General features: G+C 50.7%; 1 protein-coding gene across 3 annotated transcripts in view; it reads right to left on the bottom strand.

The window, feature by feature from the left end:
• The window catches only part of CARS1 (cysteinyl-tRNA synthetase 1), a 53,722-nt gene that overhangs the window by 23,569 nt on the left and 14,178 nt on the right, over positions 1 to 15,975 (bottom strand). For all 3 annotated transcript variants that reach the window (XR_014020394.1, XM_081279048.1, XM_081279049.1), the window contains 4 exons: positions 15,577 to 15,665; positions 14,835 to 14,931; positions 14,313 to 14,411; positions 13,161 to 13,310 (listed from right to left, as the gene is read on the bottom strand). Coding sequence is in view for 2 of the 3 variants with exons in the window: in XM_081279048.1 (XP_081135174.1) it covers positions 13,161 to 13,310; positions 14,313 to 14,411; positions 14,835 to 14,931; positions 15,577 to 15,665 (435 nt within the window). In the remaining variant the exon portion in view is untranslated. The remainder of the gene's footprint in view (positions 1 to 13,160; positions 13,311 to 14,312; positions 14,412 to 14,834; positions 14,932 to 15,576; positions 15,666 to 15,975) is intronic.

The following is a 15,975-nucleotide window of genomic DNA, read 5'->3' as shown; positions in this document are numbered from 1 at the left end:
AGGCACGGGCGCCGCTCAGAGCAGCACCACAGCCGCAGTGTGGCGGGTTCAGAGTCCATGCACCTGAGCAGCCCTTGACACACAAGAAGCAGGGACGGAGCTGGCCTGGCCAACAGAGACAGAAATTCTTTTGTTATGCATTTTTAAAAAATAAACCAATAGGAGACAGTAAAACCTAGGTGACATCCCAGAAGACTGTGTACCGCATAGCTCTCGGCCAATGGGGAACTGGGGAACAGAGTAGGGCACAGCATACTCTCTGTAACCTCTGAGTGCGCCTGCTGCCCAGATGCCAGATCCTACAAGACCAGCCTGAAGTCTCGCTTCCCCTGCACCTCGTGTCTCCCAGTCGATCCTTGGGTCTGGGCAGGTGTGTTTCTCACAGATAGATAAGGAGAGCAGAGAGATGGAAGTTCTAAGAAAGAACAACAAAAACGCTAGAGAGGAAATGAGTGGCTGCGGTGGCGCACACCTGTATTCCAGCTACTGGGAAGCTGAGGCAGGAGGATGGACGTTAAGGCCAGGAGGGGCCACCTGGTGAGACCTTATCTCGAGACAAAACAAAAATGGCTGGGATGTGGCTCGGCGGTGGAGCACCCTGGGTTCCAGCCGAGGTACACAAGACAGTGCTTGGTGGCTCACCACTGAGCAGACAGTGGAGAACACTCTTGCACTGAGGATCTGATGGCAGAAAGTTCCAGAAATGAAAAGCAGAATGAGTGAAGCCTGGAGAGAACAGAGCATCAAGGACTGTGGGACCCCAGAGGGGTGCAATGGCGGTCACAGCGCTCCCCCCACGCTGCGGACGAGCCCTGCTGCCCGTCCTCCCTAACCTCAGGGAAGCAGGTCACCTTTCTGTCCATCCCAGGCAGAGTCCTTGAACCCCCACCACAGGAGCCGAGCGATTCAGCCTGGGGAAGGCCCCAGAAGACCTCAGACTGTCCCCCAGACGAACAGGCGAGTTACAGCCCTGACAGAGAAGGTGGGGCGCTGCCCTGAGTCGCCTCTTTAAAGCCCCCTGCTCTCCCCACGGGCAGATTCGCAGCCTCCGGGACGGGAGTCCCTGTCTCCTCCTTTGCTTGCTCAGCAATGCAACTTCTTTTTCCTTTTTCTCAAAACGGTGTCCTAGTGATTGGATTGACCTGGGGGACAAGGAGCTTTCAGTAACAGGAGGAGGGGAGAGGGACAGAGGCAGTGCCTGAGTGTGTCCCCAGTCATTGTCAGACTCCAGACCACGGCCCAGGGCACCGGAAGGCACTACACTCGGGCAGCCACTGTCAAAAAGGAAAGTCCTGCAAGCAGCTGGGGGAAGAGGGGTGCTGACAGGAGCCTCCACCAGGAGCCTGCACATGCCAAGCCACCCTCCAAGTGGAGGCTTCCTCGTCAAACAGAAGAGCCCAGGCGTCTGCGGCCAGCGCCTGCCTTCCAGGGAATGCCGAAAAGCTTTTCAGAGAGAAGCAAATGGTGAAGGTCAGAAATCTGGATCTCCATGAAGAGGAAGCACATGGAAGCAAGAGGAAGTGGAGGTCAAACAAAGACTGTCATTCTCCAGGGCCTGGTGCAGAGGCAGAGCCTGCTCCACGTGCCCCACCTGAGGCTGGTCCCTGGGCCACAATTGGAAACAGGCAACAAACAAAAGACCCCAATGGCACTCTTCCTCCCTCCTGAATCTAACAGACCCTCTGTTCCAACTGACACGACTGTTCCTGCTTATGTGTGAGGGAACACAAAGAGCAGCCACTGCTGCCCGCCAGCTCGGCGGGGTCAGGCCGAGGCGGACTCCAGGGCACCAGCTGAACCAGAGAAAACCAAGCTGGGTATGTTAAGGGAAAGAAAACAGAATCACAGAGAGCGTTCAACAAAACTGCAAAAGGGGGCTGGGGGTGTGGCTCAGCAGCAGAGCGATCACCTAGCACGTGAAAGGCCCTGGGTTCGATCCTCAGCACCACAAAAAAGTAAATAAATAAAATAAAGGTATCGTGTCCAACTATTTCTAAGAAATAAATGTTAAAAAAAAAATGCAAAAGGGCCAGGTGCAGTGGCGCATGCCTGTAATCCTGGTGGCTTGGGAGGCTGAGGCAGGAGGATCATGAGTTCAAAGCCAGCCTCAGCAAAAGCAAGGCCCTAACAACTCAGTGAGACCCTGTCTCTAAATAAATAAAAAGCAGGGCTGGGGATGTGGCTCAGTGGTCGAGTGCCCCTGAGTTCAATCCCCAGTGCCCCAAATAACAACAGCAAACTGTAAAGGCTGAGAAAGAGTAGAAGACAGAACAGGAACAAAGAACAAGAGAAAAAAATAAAAACCAGTAACAAACATGGTAGATATTAATGTCCCTCTGTGTCAGCCATCTCTGAATGCCAACGGTGCCCATCATTTACATCACACACACACTCTCTCTCGCGATCTATTGTGCACACACACACACAGACACCTATTCATTTGGATGCTGGCATGAACCCACGGCCTTGCATGTGGCTAGGCAGGCAAGTGCTCTTCCAGTGAGCTGTCCCCTAGCCTTGAACGCCAACTGTATAAATGTGCCAGGTAATAGACAAGAGATGTCAGAGTGTGTCACCAAAAGCTTGGTCCTTGTCTTTGACACCAATTCATTAACCAAGACACGGTCCTGAGGAAAAGGACCTTAGTTAGCATAGGAGAAATTCAGGGGACTCATGTCCCAAAGGCTGTGATTCTGCCCATCCACAGGAACAGAGGGTTTTTATAGAGGTGACCCAGAAAAAATGAGATCAGAAAGGAGAAGGTCAGGGAAAAGAAGATCAGGGAGAAGTTTAAGGAAAAAAAGATTGGGAAAAAGAAAAAGAATCTGTGTTTCAAAGCCACAAGGGATATAGTCAAAGCATCAAGTGAGCCCCTGTTCCAAGTAGACCCAAAAACAGTCCCCTGAGTTCAATCCCAGCACTCCAAACCACAAGAACCAGAACCAAAAGTCAGCACCCAGTCACATGCTGTCAACCAGAAACCAGTTTAAATATAAAAATGCAAGATTAGGGCTGAGGCTGGGGCTGGGGCTGGGGCTGGGGCTGGGGCTGAGTGGTAGAGCACTTGCCTAGCACATGTGAAGCGCAGGGTTTGACCCTCAGCACCACAATAAAAAAAAGAAAAGAAAAGAAAGTTTTAAAAAATGCACGATTAAAGGTGAATGGGCGGGGAGAGATGTGCCAGGCTATCACTAACCAAAAGAAAGCCAGAGTGGCTCTACTAAGAGGCTCTACAGAGAGGGCACTACCCAGCCACAAGGGGCGGAGACTGTCCACCTGCAACAATGTCAAGACACCAGGGCAAGAGCTGAGGCCTGCAGGGGCCAGCAGAGGACTCACTCTCGCAGCTGGAGAGCCAGCTGCTCTCTGGAAACTTCAGATCCACCCGGCTGAGCTCGAGGACCCCAGCAACTCAGGGAACACAGGGCAGCTAGGGATGCCCCCACCGCCCACAGCAGGAAGCACACTCCCAGCTCTCCAGAACATTCCAGAGACAGACCTCATCAGGAACATAAAGTCCACCTTGACAGACTGAAAAGAAGTCCTGCAGGGTAGGTCTCCAACCACCCTGGGATTCACCGGGAGCTGGTGACATAGAGCTGGGAAAGGCACCAGGAGTGATTCCAACCCCTGGACTATCTACAAGGTGGAGGGGGAAGTGACGGAGCAGGCAAGGGGAAGCCAGGGTGGTCTTCAGGAAGCTGCCACCATGGCTGGCCTTCAAAGGACAAAGGGAGGATAGTTACCAGGGGAGGGGACACAAAAAGACTCAGAAGGAAAACGCAACTCCCCTGACTCACAGCCAAGGAGACAGCTACAGGGAACTGCAAAGCCTCTGCCAGCCTCCCAGGACCAGGGGTGAAGGTGAGGCGCAGGCATGAGGAGCTGTGGTCTGCATCTCGGACGTCCCCCCAAGAGCCTGTGTGGTTGTGTTCGAGGTTTGGTGTCCTGCGGTGGAGCCCTCAGGAGGTCTGGTCTGGAGAGGGACATTAAGTCACTGGTGACTACTGGAGACCCTGGGGCCCTGGCCCTTGCTCTCTGCTTCTGGGATACCACGCGCTGAACAGCTGCCACTGCCACATGCTCACGTGGTGACATGCTGCCTTCCAGACCCCAAGGCCACGGGGCCAATATGGGACTGAAGCCTGAAGGTGAGCCATAAAGCTTCCCTCTGCAGAGTTGGGCCCTGGCCTCTGTCCGCACCACAGAGCCGCCTACCTGGAAGGCACCGCCCGCCCACAACTCCACCACCTCACAGGTTCAGCACAGTGACTGCGAACAGTGGGAACCAGGATCGTTTTAAAGTGCCACTAAAAATGGCTCCAAATCAGCAGGCACACAGCATCCGTCATGAGGAACTGCTATTAAAACAAGAGCTGAGTCTTGGACCGCAGACTCCATCAAATTTGGGCAAGGGCATGGGGTGCCGGGCAGTGCTGGCGGGGCTGCAAGGTGGACTGGCACTTGGGAAGGCAGCTTGGCACCTCCTTTCACAACTAGCCGTGCTTCTGCCACATGATCCAGAAAGCACACTCCCTGGCATTTACCCGAAGGAGCTGAAAAACGCCCCAGTGAAAACCTGCAGCTTTCATCAATCATGACTGCAAACGGGAAGCAGCCCAGAGGGCCTTCAGAGAAGGGCTTCTGGACAGTGGAATATGGGATGCCCTTCAGAGCCAGAGGGAGGCGAGCCATGGAGCCACAGAGACACGCAGGAAACCTCAATGCACAGCACCAAGTGAAAGAAGCCACGATGTTGTCCAAAAAGAGACACTGGTCTGCTCCTCCTGCTGACTCCTGGTGGCTGCTGGATGACCTCAGGATGCGGCTGGTGCCAAGAGAACCAACCGTGTGAGGAGAGGCTTGGGGTTTCAGCCCCACTCCCAGCACCAGGAAGGGGAGAAGGCTGAGCAGCCTATGCCAGGCAAGTCCAGAGAGGCCTGGTCACTGGCACGTGGAGGGCTGGGAGGCAGTGGGCCTGGAGAGGGCCTGGACACTCCAGGCTCCTTGCTACAGGTCTCCCCAGGTACCTCTTCCTGTATGTCCTTTCCATTTCCTTCATGAATAACCACTGAACGTGAGTGGAACGCTGCCAGAGCTCTGGGAGCCACTCCAGCAGACACACGGACCCTGAGGAGGAAACCCTCAACGGAAACCCTGGATCACAGGTGCTTGGTCAGAAGCACAGTGACAACCTACGACCTTGGCATCTGAACTGGGGTCAGCCCTCAACCCACAGGACCTGACATCTCAAAACTGAGTTCACTGTAGGTGAACAGCTGGTGTCCCTGGAGACTGTGGGGGTGGTGGGGGAGGGCGGCGGGGTACAGACACATTTTGGCCACCAGAGGTGCAGTGTCCTGCACAGAGAGGGAAAGCAGGAAAGACGCTTAGTTTTTTTTATCTCAAATGGAAGCCCGGCTGAGAAGGCACACAGTGGACAACCCGCTCTGGGAAAGGCAGAACCAGGGAGACACCAAACCATCAGTGGTGGCCAGGAGATCAGGGAGGGAGGGAGGCCAGGCGGAGCCCAGAGGTTTCCAGAGCGGTGACACCCTCCTGTGATACTGTGCGGATGGATCCCATATCCGTCCAAACCCACAGAACACACACCACCAAGAGTGACCTGACACAACCACATGTGAACACAGGCTCACCCGTGTTAACAAAGGCGGCACCTGGGTGCTGGCGCTGGTGGGGGGGCACGGGAGTGCGAGGGCACGGGAGTGCGAGGGCACGGGAAGACGGCCTCTCCGTTTCAATGTGAACCAGAGCAGGTCTACGAAGACAGGACGCGGGTTGGTGACGCAGCTCAGTGGTAGAGTGTCTGCCTCGCATGCACAGGGCCCTGGGTTCAATCCCCAGCACCCCCCCCCCAAAAAAAATAAGGAGAAAAGAAAACCACAGGACATTAAGAAATAAGTGGTAGAACAGGGAGGGACAACTGCCGACAGAGGACCTCCTGCTAACTTCCAGCAATCATCATATCAACAGGCTGAGCTGGCAAAGGAGTCGGTGAAGACACGCAAACAGCTCGGTGACCAGCAGGACTGGCTGGGCAGCACGCAGAGTCCCACCAGCCACTGTAGAGAACCTGAGCCCCTTAGCACCTGAGGCCTCCTGCTCAGCACCAGGCCAGGCAGCAACTAGGTGTCTCAAGAGCAGGAAGGGGGAACACCATCTACCTGGAAATTAAAAATATACTCTGAATAAGTCCTGGGCTTAGCTGGGCACCACGGGGCCCCAAGGGGCCTGGTGGGGCCCCAAGGGGCCTGGTGGGGCACCAAGGGGCCTGGTGGGGCACGCCGGCGCACACCTGTGATCCCAGTGGCTCAGGAGGCTGAGGTAGGAAGATCGTAGTTCAAAGCCAGCCTCAGCAAGGTAGTCAGACTGTCTCAAAAAATAGAAAGGGCTGGGGATGGGCTCAGTGATGGAGCACCCCGGACTCGAGCACCCCGGGTTCAATCCCAGTACTATAAAACTAAGTACTCAATCAGCCCTGGGCTTTAAAAAGGGCAAAGGGGAAATTAAAACTGTTCAGAAGTAAATGATGTCAAATTTGTGGGTGAGGCAAAGACGACACACAGAGGAGAGTCTGTGGCCTTACATTCTTAAACCAAACCGAGCTCAACCGATGAAAAATGAGACAAAAAGGAGCAGAATAAACCTGAGGAAAAAGGAAGGAGGGGGCAGTGGGAAGGAGGCCAGAGCCATGAGCAGCGGGCGGCGGCAAGGACCCCGGCAGGGCCCGGCGCACCCCACAGTGCCTCCCAGCAGGAAGCCACCACCCGCATGGAGCCCTGCAGGGCCGATGGCAGAGCCCAGAGCCCCACAGAGACCCCTGGGGCCGCAGGTGCCCAGGAAAGGAGAGCTTCCCAGCCAGAGGAGGGCCCATCCCTGTGCAGGCATCAAGACCTCGAAGCCCCCGGAAGAAAACACAGAACATCTTCCCCTCGGTAGGACAGACTTCTTAGGCCAGAGCTGTGCTGTGGAAGAAAGAAGAGCGGACTTAACAGGTGCTCGGCTCCCAGACAGAAAGTAGACGCCAAGGCACAAGTGAGGGGAAGTGCCAGCCACGCAGTCCAACCACAAGGGCCGCTCCAGGGACAGGAGAAGGTGTCAACCCCTCAGAAGACACCACAGCCGGGGAGGGCCACGGGCCGGAACCACGCTGGCCTCCAGGGAGGCTGAGGAGGTGTGCTCAAGCCAGCGCTGTCCCCGCTCAGCACTCACTCGACCGACAAAGGAAGGAGTATGGGGACACGCCGACACACAGGACGGGGAGAAAGGCTTCGGACAGCAGGGAGCAGGCCGCAGGCCAGGGCTGCTGCCCTGAGGGGGGCTGCCACAGGGGGCCCAGGGCCTGCACCCAGAGCCAGTGCAGGGGTCCCCAGCCTCACTGCAGTGGCCCAATGGCTACTGCACCAACACTGTGTTTCATGGGGACAGAACCCCAGCTTTGCTCTGGGAATCGAACTGTGGTGCAGCTGGGTGGAGGCCATCCCTGTGACAAGGGCCCGTGGGTGCTGAGTCTCTCCTGGGCTTCCCTGAAGGGACAGCTCCCTGTGCTGCTGGGCTTTCCTGGAGGAGGAAAGTGCACTCTTCCCAGAGCTCCAGAGGCTGATGGGGATCCTGCAGGCTCCTCCCTGCCTCTGCCCAGCTGGGGGTCCTAGCTGTGTTATGGTGACGAACCTCAGGCGAGAAGACAACTGGATACCAAGTCCTGAGTCCTTCAGAGAACCCAGAATGTGTGGGCAGGGCTGGGAGCCCTGACAATCACCCAGACACATGTTCTACAACCAGCATCCTCTCAGGGATGTGGCGCTCCAACCCATGGCCCGTGAAAAGATGCTCAGCGTCACCAGTCATTAGTGAAATGCAAATCAAACCACAAGAAGAGACCACTGCCCACCCACTGGCATGGCTATTACCAGACAGAACCGCAAGCGCTGGCAAGGCCACAGGCACCTGTGGCTCTCCCACCCTGGGCAGTGGAAACACTATGGTGGGTCCCGGGACATGACACTAGAGTCATCCCAGGGCCAGCAATTCCACCACTGTCCATATGCACAGCAGAACCAAAAGGAGGGTTTCAAACAGGTATCTGCCCACCTGTGTTCATGGCAGGATCATCCACGTCAGCTGACCACGTCCACTAACAGGCGAGTGGCTACCCGAACGTGGCCACACGCTGAAATGCTGTCGGCCATAAGAAGGAACTCAGACACACAGGGCAACACAGAGGAGACGCCCTGCCGGGCGAAGCCCTGACAACACTGCCCAATTCCCCCTACACGGGGCACAGAGACCCTCAGAGGAGGAGGGGAGCCGAGGCCTGGGAGGGCAGAAGCAGCCTTCAGAGTGGGACAGAGTTCTGGGCTGGGGAGGTGGTGGTGCACAGCAGGAAAGCATGCCCCGCACCTCCGTGCACTAACCAGGATCAGACAGGAAAGGCCGTTACATTATTAGTAGGACAACTGCTTTATGCCAAAGTTAATGAGGAGGGACAAAGAAGGACATTTCATACTGCTTAATGGAATTATACCATCAAGATACAACAATCAGAAATATTTATGCCCCAAACAATGGAGGATCTACATACATCAACAAACCTTTCTCAATTTCAAGAATCCAATAGATCACAATACAATAATATTGGGTGACTTTAACTCTCACTACTGGACAGATCCTTCAAACAAAAACTAAATAAAGAAACTACAGAACTAAAAAATATAATTACTGATTTAAACTTAACAGACATATATAGATTATTTCATCCATCGATGAGTAAATATGCTTTCTTCTTCAGCACACAGATCCTTCTCTAAAACAGACTATATCTTAGGTCACAAAGCAATTCTTAGAAAATACGAAAAGTAGAGATAATACCTTGTATTCATCAGATCATAATGGTATGAAAATAAAAATCAACAATAAAATACATCATAGAAGCTACTCTAACACCTTCAGAATAAATAATATGCTATTGAATAACCAATGGATAGCAGAAGAAATCAAGGATGAAATAAAAAAAAAACTTAGAGATAAACGAGAACACTGATACAACATATCAAAATCTCTGGGACACTATGAAGGCAGTACTAAGAGAAAAGTTCACTGCATTGAGCTCATTCATTAAAAGAAATAGAAAGTCACAAAATACATGACCTAATACTACATCTCAAAGCTCTAGGAAAAAAACAAATCAATACCAAAAGCAGAAAACAGAAAATGATTAAAATCAGAGCTGAAATCAATGAAATTGAAATAAACAAAAAACAAACAAAAAACCCCCGATGAAACAAGAAGTTGGTTCTTTGAAAAAATGAAATTAATAAACCCTTAGCCATGCTAACAAAGAGAGACAGAAAACTCAAATTACTAAAATTTGTGATGAAAAAGGAAATATCACAACAGACACTACTGAAATACAAATTATAATCATAAACTATTTTGAAAATTTATACTTTAACAAAATAGAAAACCTTGAAGACATTGACAGATTTCTAGACATAGAAAATTTAAACAGATAAACTTCAAGAAATGAAATTGAAGATGCCATCAAAAGCCTACCAACAAAGAAAAGCCCAGGACCAGATGGATTCTCAGCCGAGTTCTACAAGACCTTCAAAGAAGAACAAACACCAATACTCCTCAAAGTATTCCATGAAACAGAAAAAGAGGGAACACTTCCGAACTCATTCTAGGAGGTAGTATCACCCAAAGACACATCAAGGAAAGAAAACTTAAGACCAATCAATATCCCTGATGAACACAGATGCAAAAATTCTTAATAAAAAGATAGTGCACCGTGATCAAGTGGTTCATCCCAGGGATGCAAGGTTGGCTCAACATAAGAAATCAAATCAATAAACATAATTCACCACATCAATATATTTAAAGATTTTATATATATATATATATATATATATATATATATGTGTGTGTGTGTGTGTGTGTGTGTGTGTATTCTCAATAGATGCATAAAAAGCATTTGAGAAAATACAGCATCCATTCACGTTCAAAACACTAGAAAAACTAGGGATAATAGGAACACACCTCAACATTGTAAAAGCTGTATACGTTAAACCCAAGCCCAGCATCATTCTAAATGGGGAAAATTTGAAAGCATTCCCTCTAAAAACTGGAACAAGACACGGATTTTTTTTTTTTTCACCACTTCTACTCAACATAGTCCTGGAAACTCTGGCCAGAGTAATTAGATAGAAGAAAGAAATTAAAGGAATACAAATAGGAAAAGAATTCAAACTATCCCTATTTGCTGATGACATGATTCTATATTTAGAAAACTCAAAAAAACTCCACCAGAAAACTTCTAGACTCACAAACGAATCCATCAAAGTAGCAGGATATAAAATTGACACCCATGAATCAATTGTGTCCCTATACATCAGTGACAAATCAACTGAAAGAGAAATTTAGGAAAACTGTCCCATTCACAATAGCCTCAAAGAAAATAAAATATCTGGAAATCAATCTAACAAGAGGTGAAAGACCTCTACACTGAAGACTACAGAACACTAAAAAAGACATTGAAGAAGATCTTAGAAGGTGAGAAGATCTCCCATGTTCTTGGATAGGCAGAATTAACATTGTCAAATGGTCATGAAACCAAAAGCACTATACAGATTAATGCAATGCTTATTAAGGTCCTGATGATGTTCTTCATAGAAATAGAAAGAGCAGTCACAAAATTCATTTCGAAAAATAAGAGGTCTAAAATAGCCAAGGCAATCCTTAGATACCGTCACCACCCCCTAGACAAAGGTGCCATGAACACATGTTGGGGCTGTGGCTGTGGCTCAGAGGAAGAGCGCTTGCCTAACACGCATGAGGCACTGGGTTCAATCCTCAGCACCACATAAAAGTAAATAAATGTATAAAAAGTACAATGACATTGTTTAAAATATATATATACATACATACATATGTATGTTGGAGAAAAGATAAGCCTCTTCAACAAATGGTGCTGGGAGAACTGGAAATCCATATGGAGCAAAATGAAATTAGACTCCTCTATCTCACCCTGCACAAACTCAACTCAAAGTGGATCAAGGACCTAGGCATCACATCCGACATTCTGCGCCTACCAGAAGAAAAAGTAGGCCCAAATCTCCATCATGTCAGTTTAGGAACCAAATTCCTCAGTGAGACTCCTAAAGGGCAAGAAGTAAAATCAAGACTCAATAAATGAGGCTGGGGTTATAGCTCAGTTGGCAGAGCGCTTGCCTAGCACGTGAGAGGCACTGAGTTCGATCCACAACACCACATAAAAATTAAATAAAGGTATTGTGTCCATCTACTATAAAAATATTTCTTTAAAAAAAGAATAAATGGGATGGCATAAAACTAAAAAGCTTCTTCACAGCAAAGAAAACCATCAATAACAGGAAGAGACAGTCTACAGAACAGGAAGAGACAGTCTACAGAACGGGAGACAATCTTTGCCACCTGGATCTCGGATACAACATTAATCTCTAGGATATATAAAGAACTCAAAAAACCTAACACCAGAAAAAAAAAATACCCCAACTGATAAATGGGCAAAGGAACTAAACAGGCACTTCACAGAAGAAATACGATTGGTCAACAAATATATGAAAAAATGTTCAACATGTCTAGGAATTAGAGAAATGCCAATTAAAACTACAGAGATTCCATCTCATCTCAGTCAGAACAGCGATTATCAAGAACACAAGTAACAGTAAATGTTGGCAGGTGTGGGGGAAAGGCACCTGATTCATTGCTAGTGGGATGGCAAACTGGAAAGCTGTATGGAGAGTCCTCAGAAAACTTGGAATGGATCACCTTTTGACTCAGCTACCCCTCTCCTTGGCTTATACCCAAAGGATTTAAATCAGCATATTATAGTCATGCAGCCAAACAAATGCTTATAGCAGCTCAATTCACAATAGCTAAGCTATGGAACCAACCTAGGTGCCCTTCAACAGATGAATGGGTAAAAAACCCCACATAATGGAATACTACTCAACTGTAAGGAAGAATGAACTGATGGCATTTGCCAGTAAACGGGTGGAACTGGAGACATCATGCTAAGTGAAATAAGCCAATCCCAAAAAACCCCAAAGGCCTAATGTCCTCTCTGATATGCGGATGCTAACTCACAGTAAGTGGTGGTGGGGGGGATAGAAGTTCACTGAACCGGACAAAGGGGAATGAAGGGGAAGGGCTGGGACCAGGAAAGGCAGCAGAATGAACCCAACATCACTTTTCTATGTTCTTGCATGAACTCACGAGCAGTGAAACTCCACATCACACACCACACACGAATGGGAAGTCTCACTCCACGTATATATCTATGTCAAAACATACCCTACTGTCATGCATAACTGGAAAGAAGTAAAAAAAAAAGGCTCTGTGGTAGCGTTATTGGTAACAAGGAAACCTGAGCACAGGCCTCAGAGCCTGGGCCAGCAGCTCAGCCCAGCAGCACTGGAGGCGTGAAAGTGACCATGTGGGTCCACCTCAGAGAAAACTGGGGGAGAATGGCCGACTCGGACTTCAGGCCACAGGTCTCTGAGGCAGGGGCACAGGAGACGGTATTGAGGGTCTGGAGCCAGGGTGGACTCTTGCCAGAGCCTCTCTGGTACTGCTGCCCGCCCTGGCCAGGCCCAGCTTGTTTCTCATTCCCAGAGCTATGGGCGGCCAGCAGAGGGCGCTGGCAGCGAGAAGGGAGGGACAGGAGCAAAGTGGGCACCCTGTGTGTCCACTGCCCTCACTCCTGTCTGAAGGGGGTCTTCCCAGCAGCAGCAGACCGGCCCAGTGCCAAGGCCCGGTCCCAAAGGTTCTCACCCACAGGACCCTGGCCCTGGGAAGGACACTGGACACCACGGGATGATCCTCAAAGAAGGCCACTCCTGTGTTCCTAGTGGGCATGGTGGGAGCAAGTGTCCGAGGAGAAGCAGGGTGGGACTCACATGGATCCCGGGCTTGCTCCAGTGGCTCTCTGCTCAGCACCTAGGAGATGGGGCTGGAGGGCATGGGATGGGGAGCACCAACTCAGCCACCCAAGAGCAAGGCCACCAGTCATGGGCCCAGGCATCTGACCCTAAAACGCAGACTGGTCCCCTGCAGAGCATCTTACGCACGGAGTTGGCAGGGACCCCGGAAGTGCTCACCTCCGCACGGCTGTTGATCTCCTCTTCAGAGAGGCCGGCGAGCACGGCCTGGTCAAGTGGCCCTGTGGCCACCTCCACTGTGTGTTGGATTCGCTCAAGCATCTGCTTCTTGCCAGGATCTGTGGTCTCACTTAACTTTACTGAAAACGGCTACAGAAAAAGGGGCCCATCAACCTTGATGGATACCACACTGAAACCTGTGCTCACAGAGCTGACTCAAGGCAGAGAAGACCAGTGTTTCTCACTGGCCCCAGGTGATGGAGAATTCCGCACCCCAGCTCTTCCCCAAGCAGTGGGCCAAGAGGCCTGTGTGCCCAGCCGAGGCAGTCCTGCGCTGGCGCTCCTCACACATGGCTGGGTGGGGCCCTTCACTGCTCTGCGTCTCAGTGGCCCACCTATAAAATGGGGCTGAGAGCAGTACTTCTAGGCTGCTGGGGGGCTAACCGAGAGTACAGGCAGAGCCCTGAGAAGCAGCAGCCATTTCCATCTCAAAGGCCACTGCGGCCCAGCAGGCCCCAGTCCTGTCAGCCTGACAGCGAGACCCCAATTCATGCCTTCTTTTCCTTTCAGAGACAAAATGCCACACACATGCCAGTAATATTACTCTAATTACTAGGGATTCCTGGGAGTTATTAAATCAAATAAAATGACTTCTCTTCATATCTTGTCATATTATGTGATACAATACAGAACTGCGTTTACAATATGCTTATTCAGAATCAGATTATCAAGTTGGAGAAAACACATTTCAATAGTTCTGAAGATGTGCAGTATCGTGGGTACAACAGATCTCAAGCCAGCACAACTTCTGCACTTGGGCAGAGGCAGCAGACTGGTCACGACCCCAGCTTTGTAACTGGACAGTAATGCTGTTCGGGCTTCTCAGGAGCCAGTGTGGTCAGTGGCATTGTGAAGCCTTAGGTCCTCCTGGAAGCAGAAGGAAGGCCACCTACCCTGCACTCCGTCCCCATGCATCTGTCCTGCTCACTTTCCTGCAGGCCAGAAGCCACACGTGCCGAGACTCCAGTACCCCTGACAAAATGGCTTATGCACTGCTCTGTGGAAACAGACTGCACTTTGGGGACAATGACCTACAGAGGGCCCTAGTGCCATAAGCAGGAGGCAGGGCAACATCTAGAGAAGAGGGCTCACCTTCAGAGCAGCACGAACATCCTCCAGGAGCTGGGTGGCTGGTGGTTTCCGCTCCCGATACTGTGCAAACAAGTAGTTCTGCCGGGCCCTCCTGATGATCTGCAGGGGGAGACAGGGTGTGTTCAGAGCCCACTCCCATCCGTGCAGGTGTAAGTGGTGGGTAAGCACCCTGGGACCCCAACACCACCCTGAATCTGCTACTTGCTGAGAGGAAGAGGTGAACTTCCTGATGCCTAAGAAATAGGTGCTGGGGTCCCACTTCCTCCAGAGCCAGATACAAAGTAGGCTCCCTTCTGCAGAGCACCAGGGACACAAACTCATTCAACCTGGCCCCTGAACGTGCTGGGTTCTAGCGGCATCTATACCTATGTAAATGTCCACACGTCTGCATAAGCTAGTATCAAATCATTGAGGGGACTCAAGTAAGGTTCATCAAGTCAAGCCTAAGCTGGCTGAAACCCACACCATGCTACTTCCGGATCCAAGTCCTGTGAGTAGGGCCCATCTGGAACACTGCCCTACCTTGTCATCAATGTCTGTGATGTTCATGCAGTAGAAGACGTCATACTGAAAGTAGCCCTTTAACACTCTTCTCAGGATGTCAAAAGAGATGTAGGACCTGAACAGTGAGCACACAAGCTTCCCATCAGCACATGCTGCATGTCAGCCGGGCACTACAGGAACATGCACAGGCTAAATGGCCCTGAACTGATAATCCAAAATGCCCCCAAACCCAAAGTCCTCGTGATGTGCAACCTAATGATATCATGAAGGAAAAGCCCACACCATTAAACTTTGTTTCACGCACAAAACTGTAAAAAGTATTACCTTCAAGTTATATGTACAAGGTATGCACGAAACAAACAAATGTCTTGCTTCGACTTGGGTCCTATCCCCAAGATAGCTCACGACATACATGCAAATACTCCAAAATCCGAAATAAAACATGCTTCTGGCTCCAAGCACCAGAAAGGGAAATTTGACCTGTGTAAGTAAAAGGGTTCTGTGGCCTCTACCCTAACAGCCAGGAACTCTCCTCAAGCCACACCTGTGGACAGACAGGTCAGGGTCACAGGCAACTTGGCCTCAGGTCCGAGAGCCATGGAAACTCTGCACAGGGGACCTGCAGAGCTGGAGGGATAAGGAAAGCACGATGGGGTGTTGGAGTGGAGTCCAGGACAGCAACCAGGCTGGGGACACTGGCCTCTGGGTCAGCCCTAACCTTCCTGCAGCGAGGTGGATCACCAGCGGCACTGGACCTTACCTGGCATGCCCCATGTGCGATGCGTCATAGACAGTGGGCCCACAGCAGTACCAGGTCACTTTTTTCCCATCTTGAGGTATGAACACATCCTTGTTAGAAGTGAAGGAGAGCCGTCACAAGAGATCCCAGAAGCTGCGCAGGAGCACCCAAAGTTCAACACGCATCCCCCTGCTCTCAGGCCCAGACTGCTCGCTGCCTTTGTTCTGCACAAGTGTATTTCACCAGCACTATTTTATTGGATTAAAAAGGCTACAGTAGTCTGGTGGGAGCCGTAGTATCCACACAGCCCCGCTCACTGTCCACTGATGGAGATGGCTAGAGCCCCTTTCCCCTGGGGTCCTGTCCCCCTCTGGAGTGTACATCCTTTGTGGGAATGCTACTTGTGCAACAAAGGCAGCG

Source organism: Spermophilus citellus (assembly GCF_964194105.1).
Source record: "Spermophilus citellus genome assembly, chromosome: 2".
NCBI lineage: Eukaryota > Metazoa > Chordata > Mammalia > Rodentia > Sciuridae > Spermophilus > Spermophilus citellus.
This window is presented reverse-complemented; position numbering and strand designations above follow the sequence as displayed.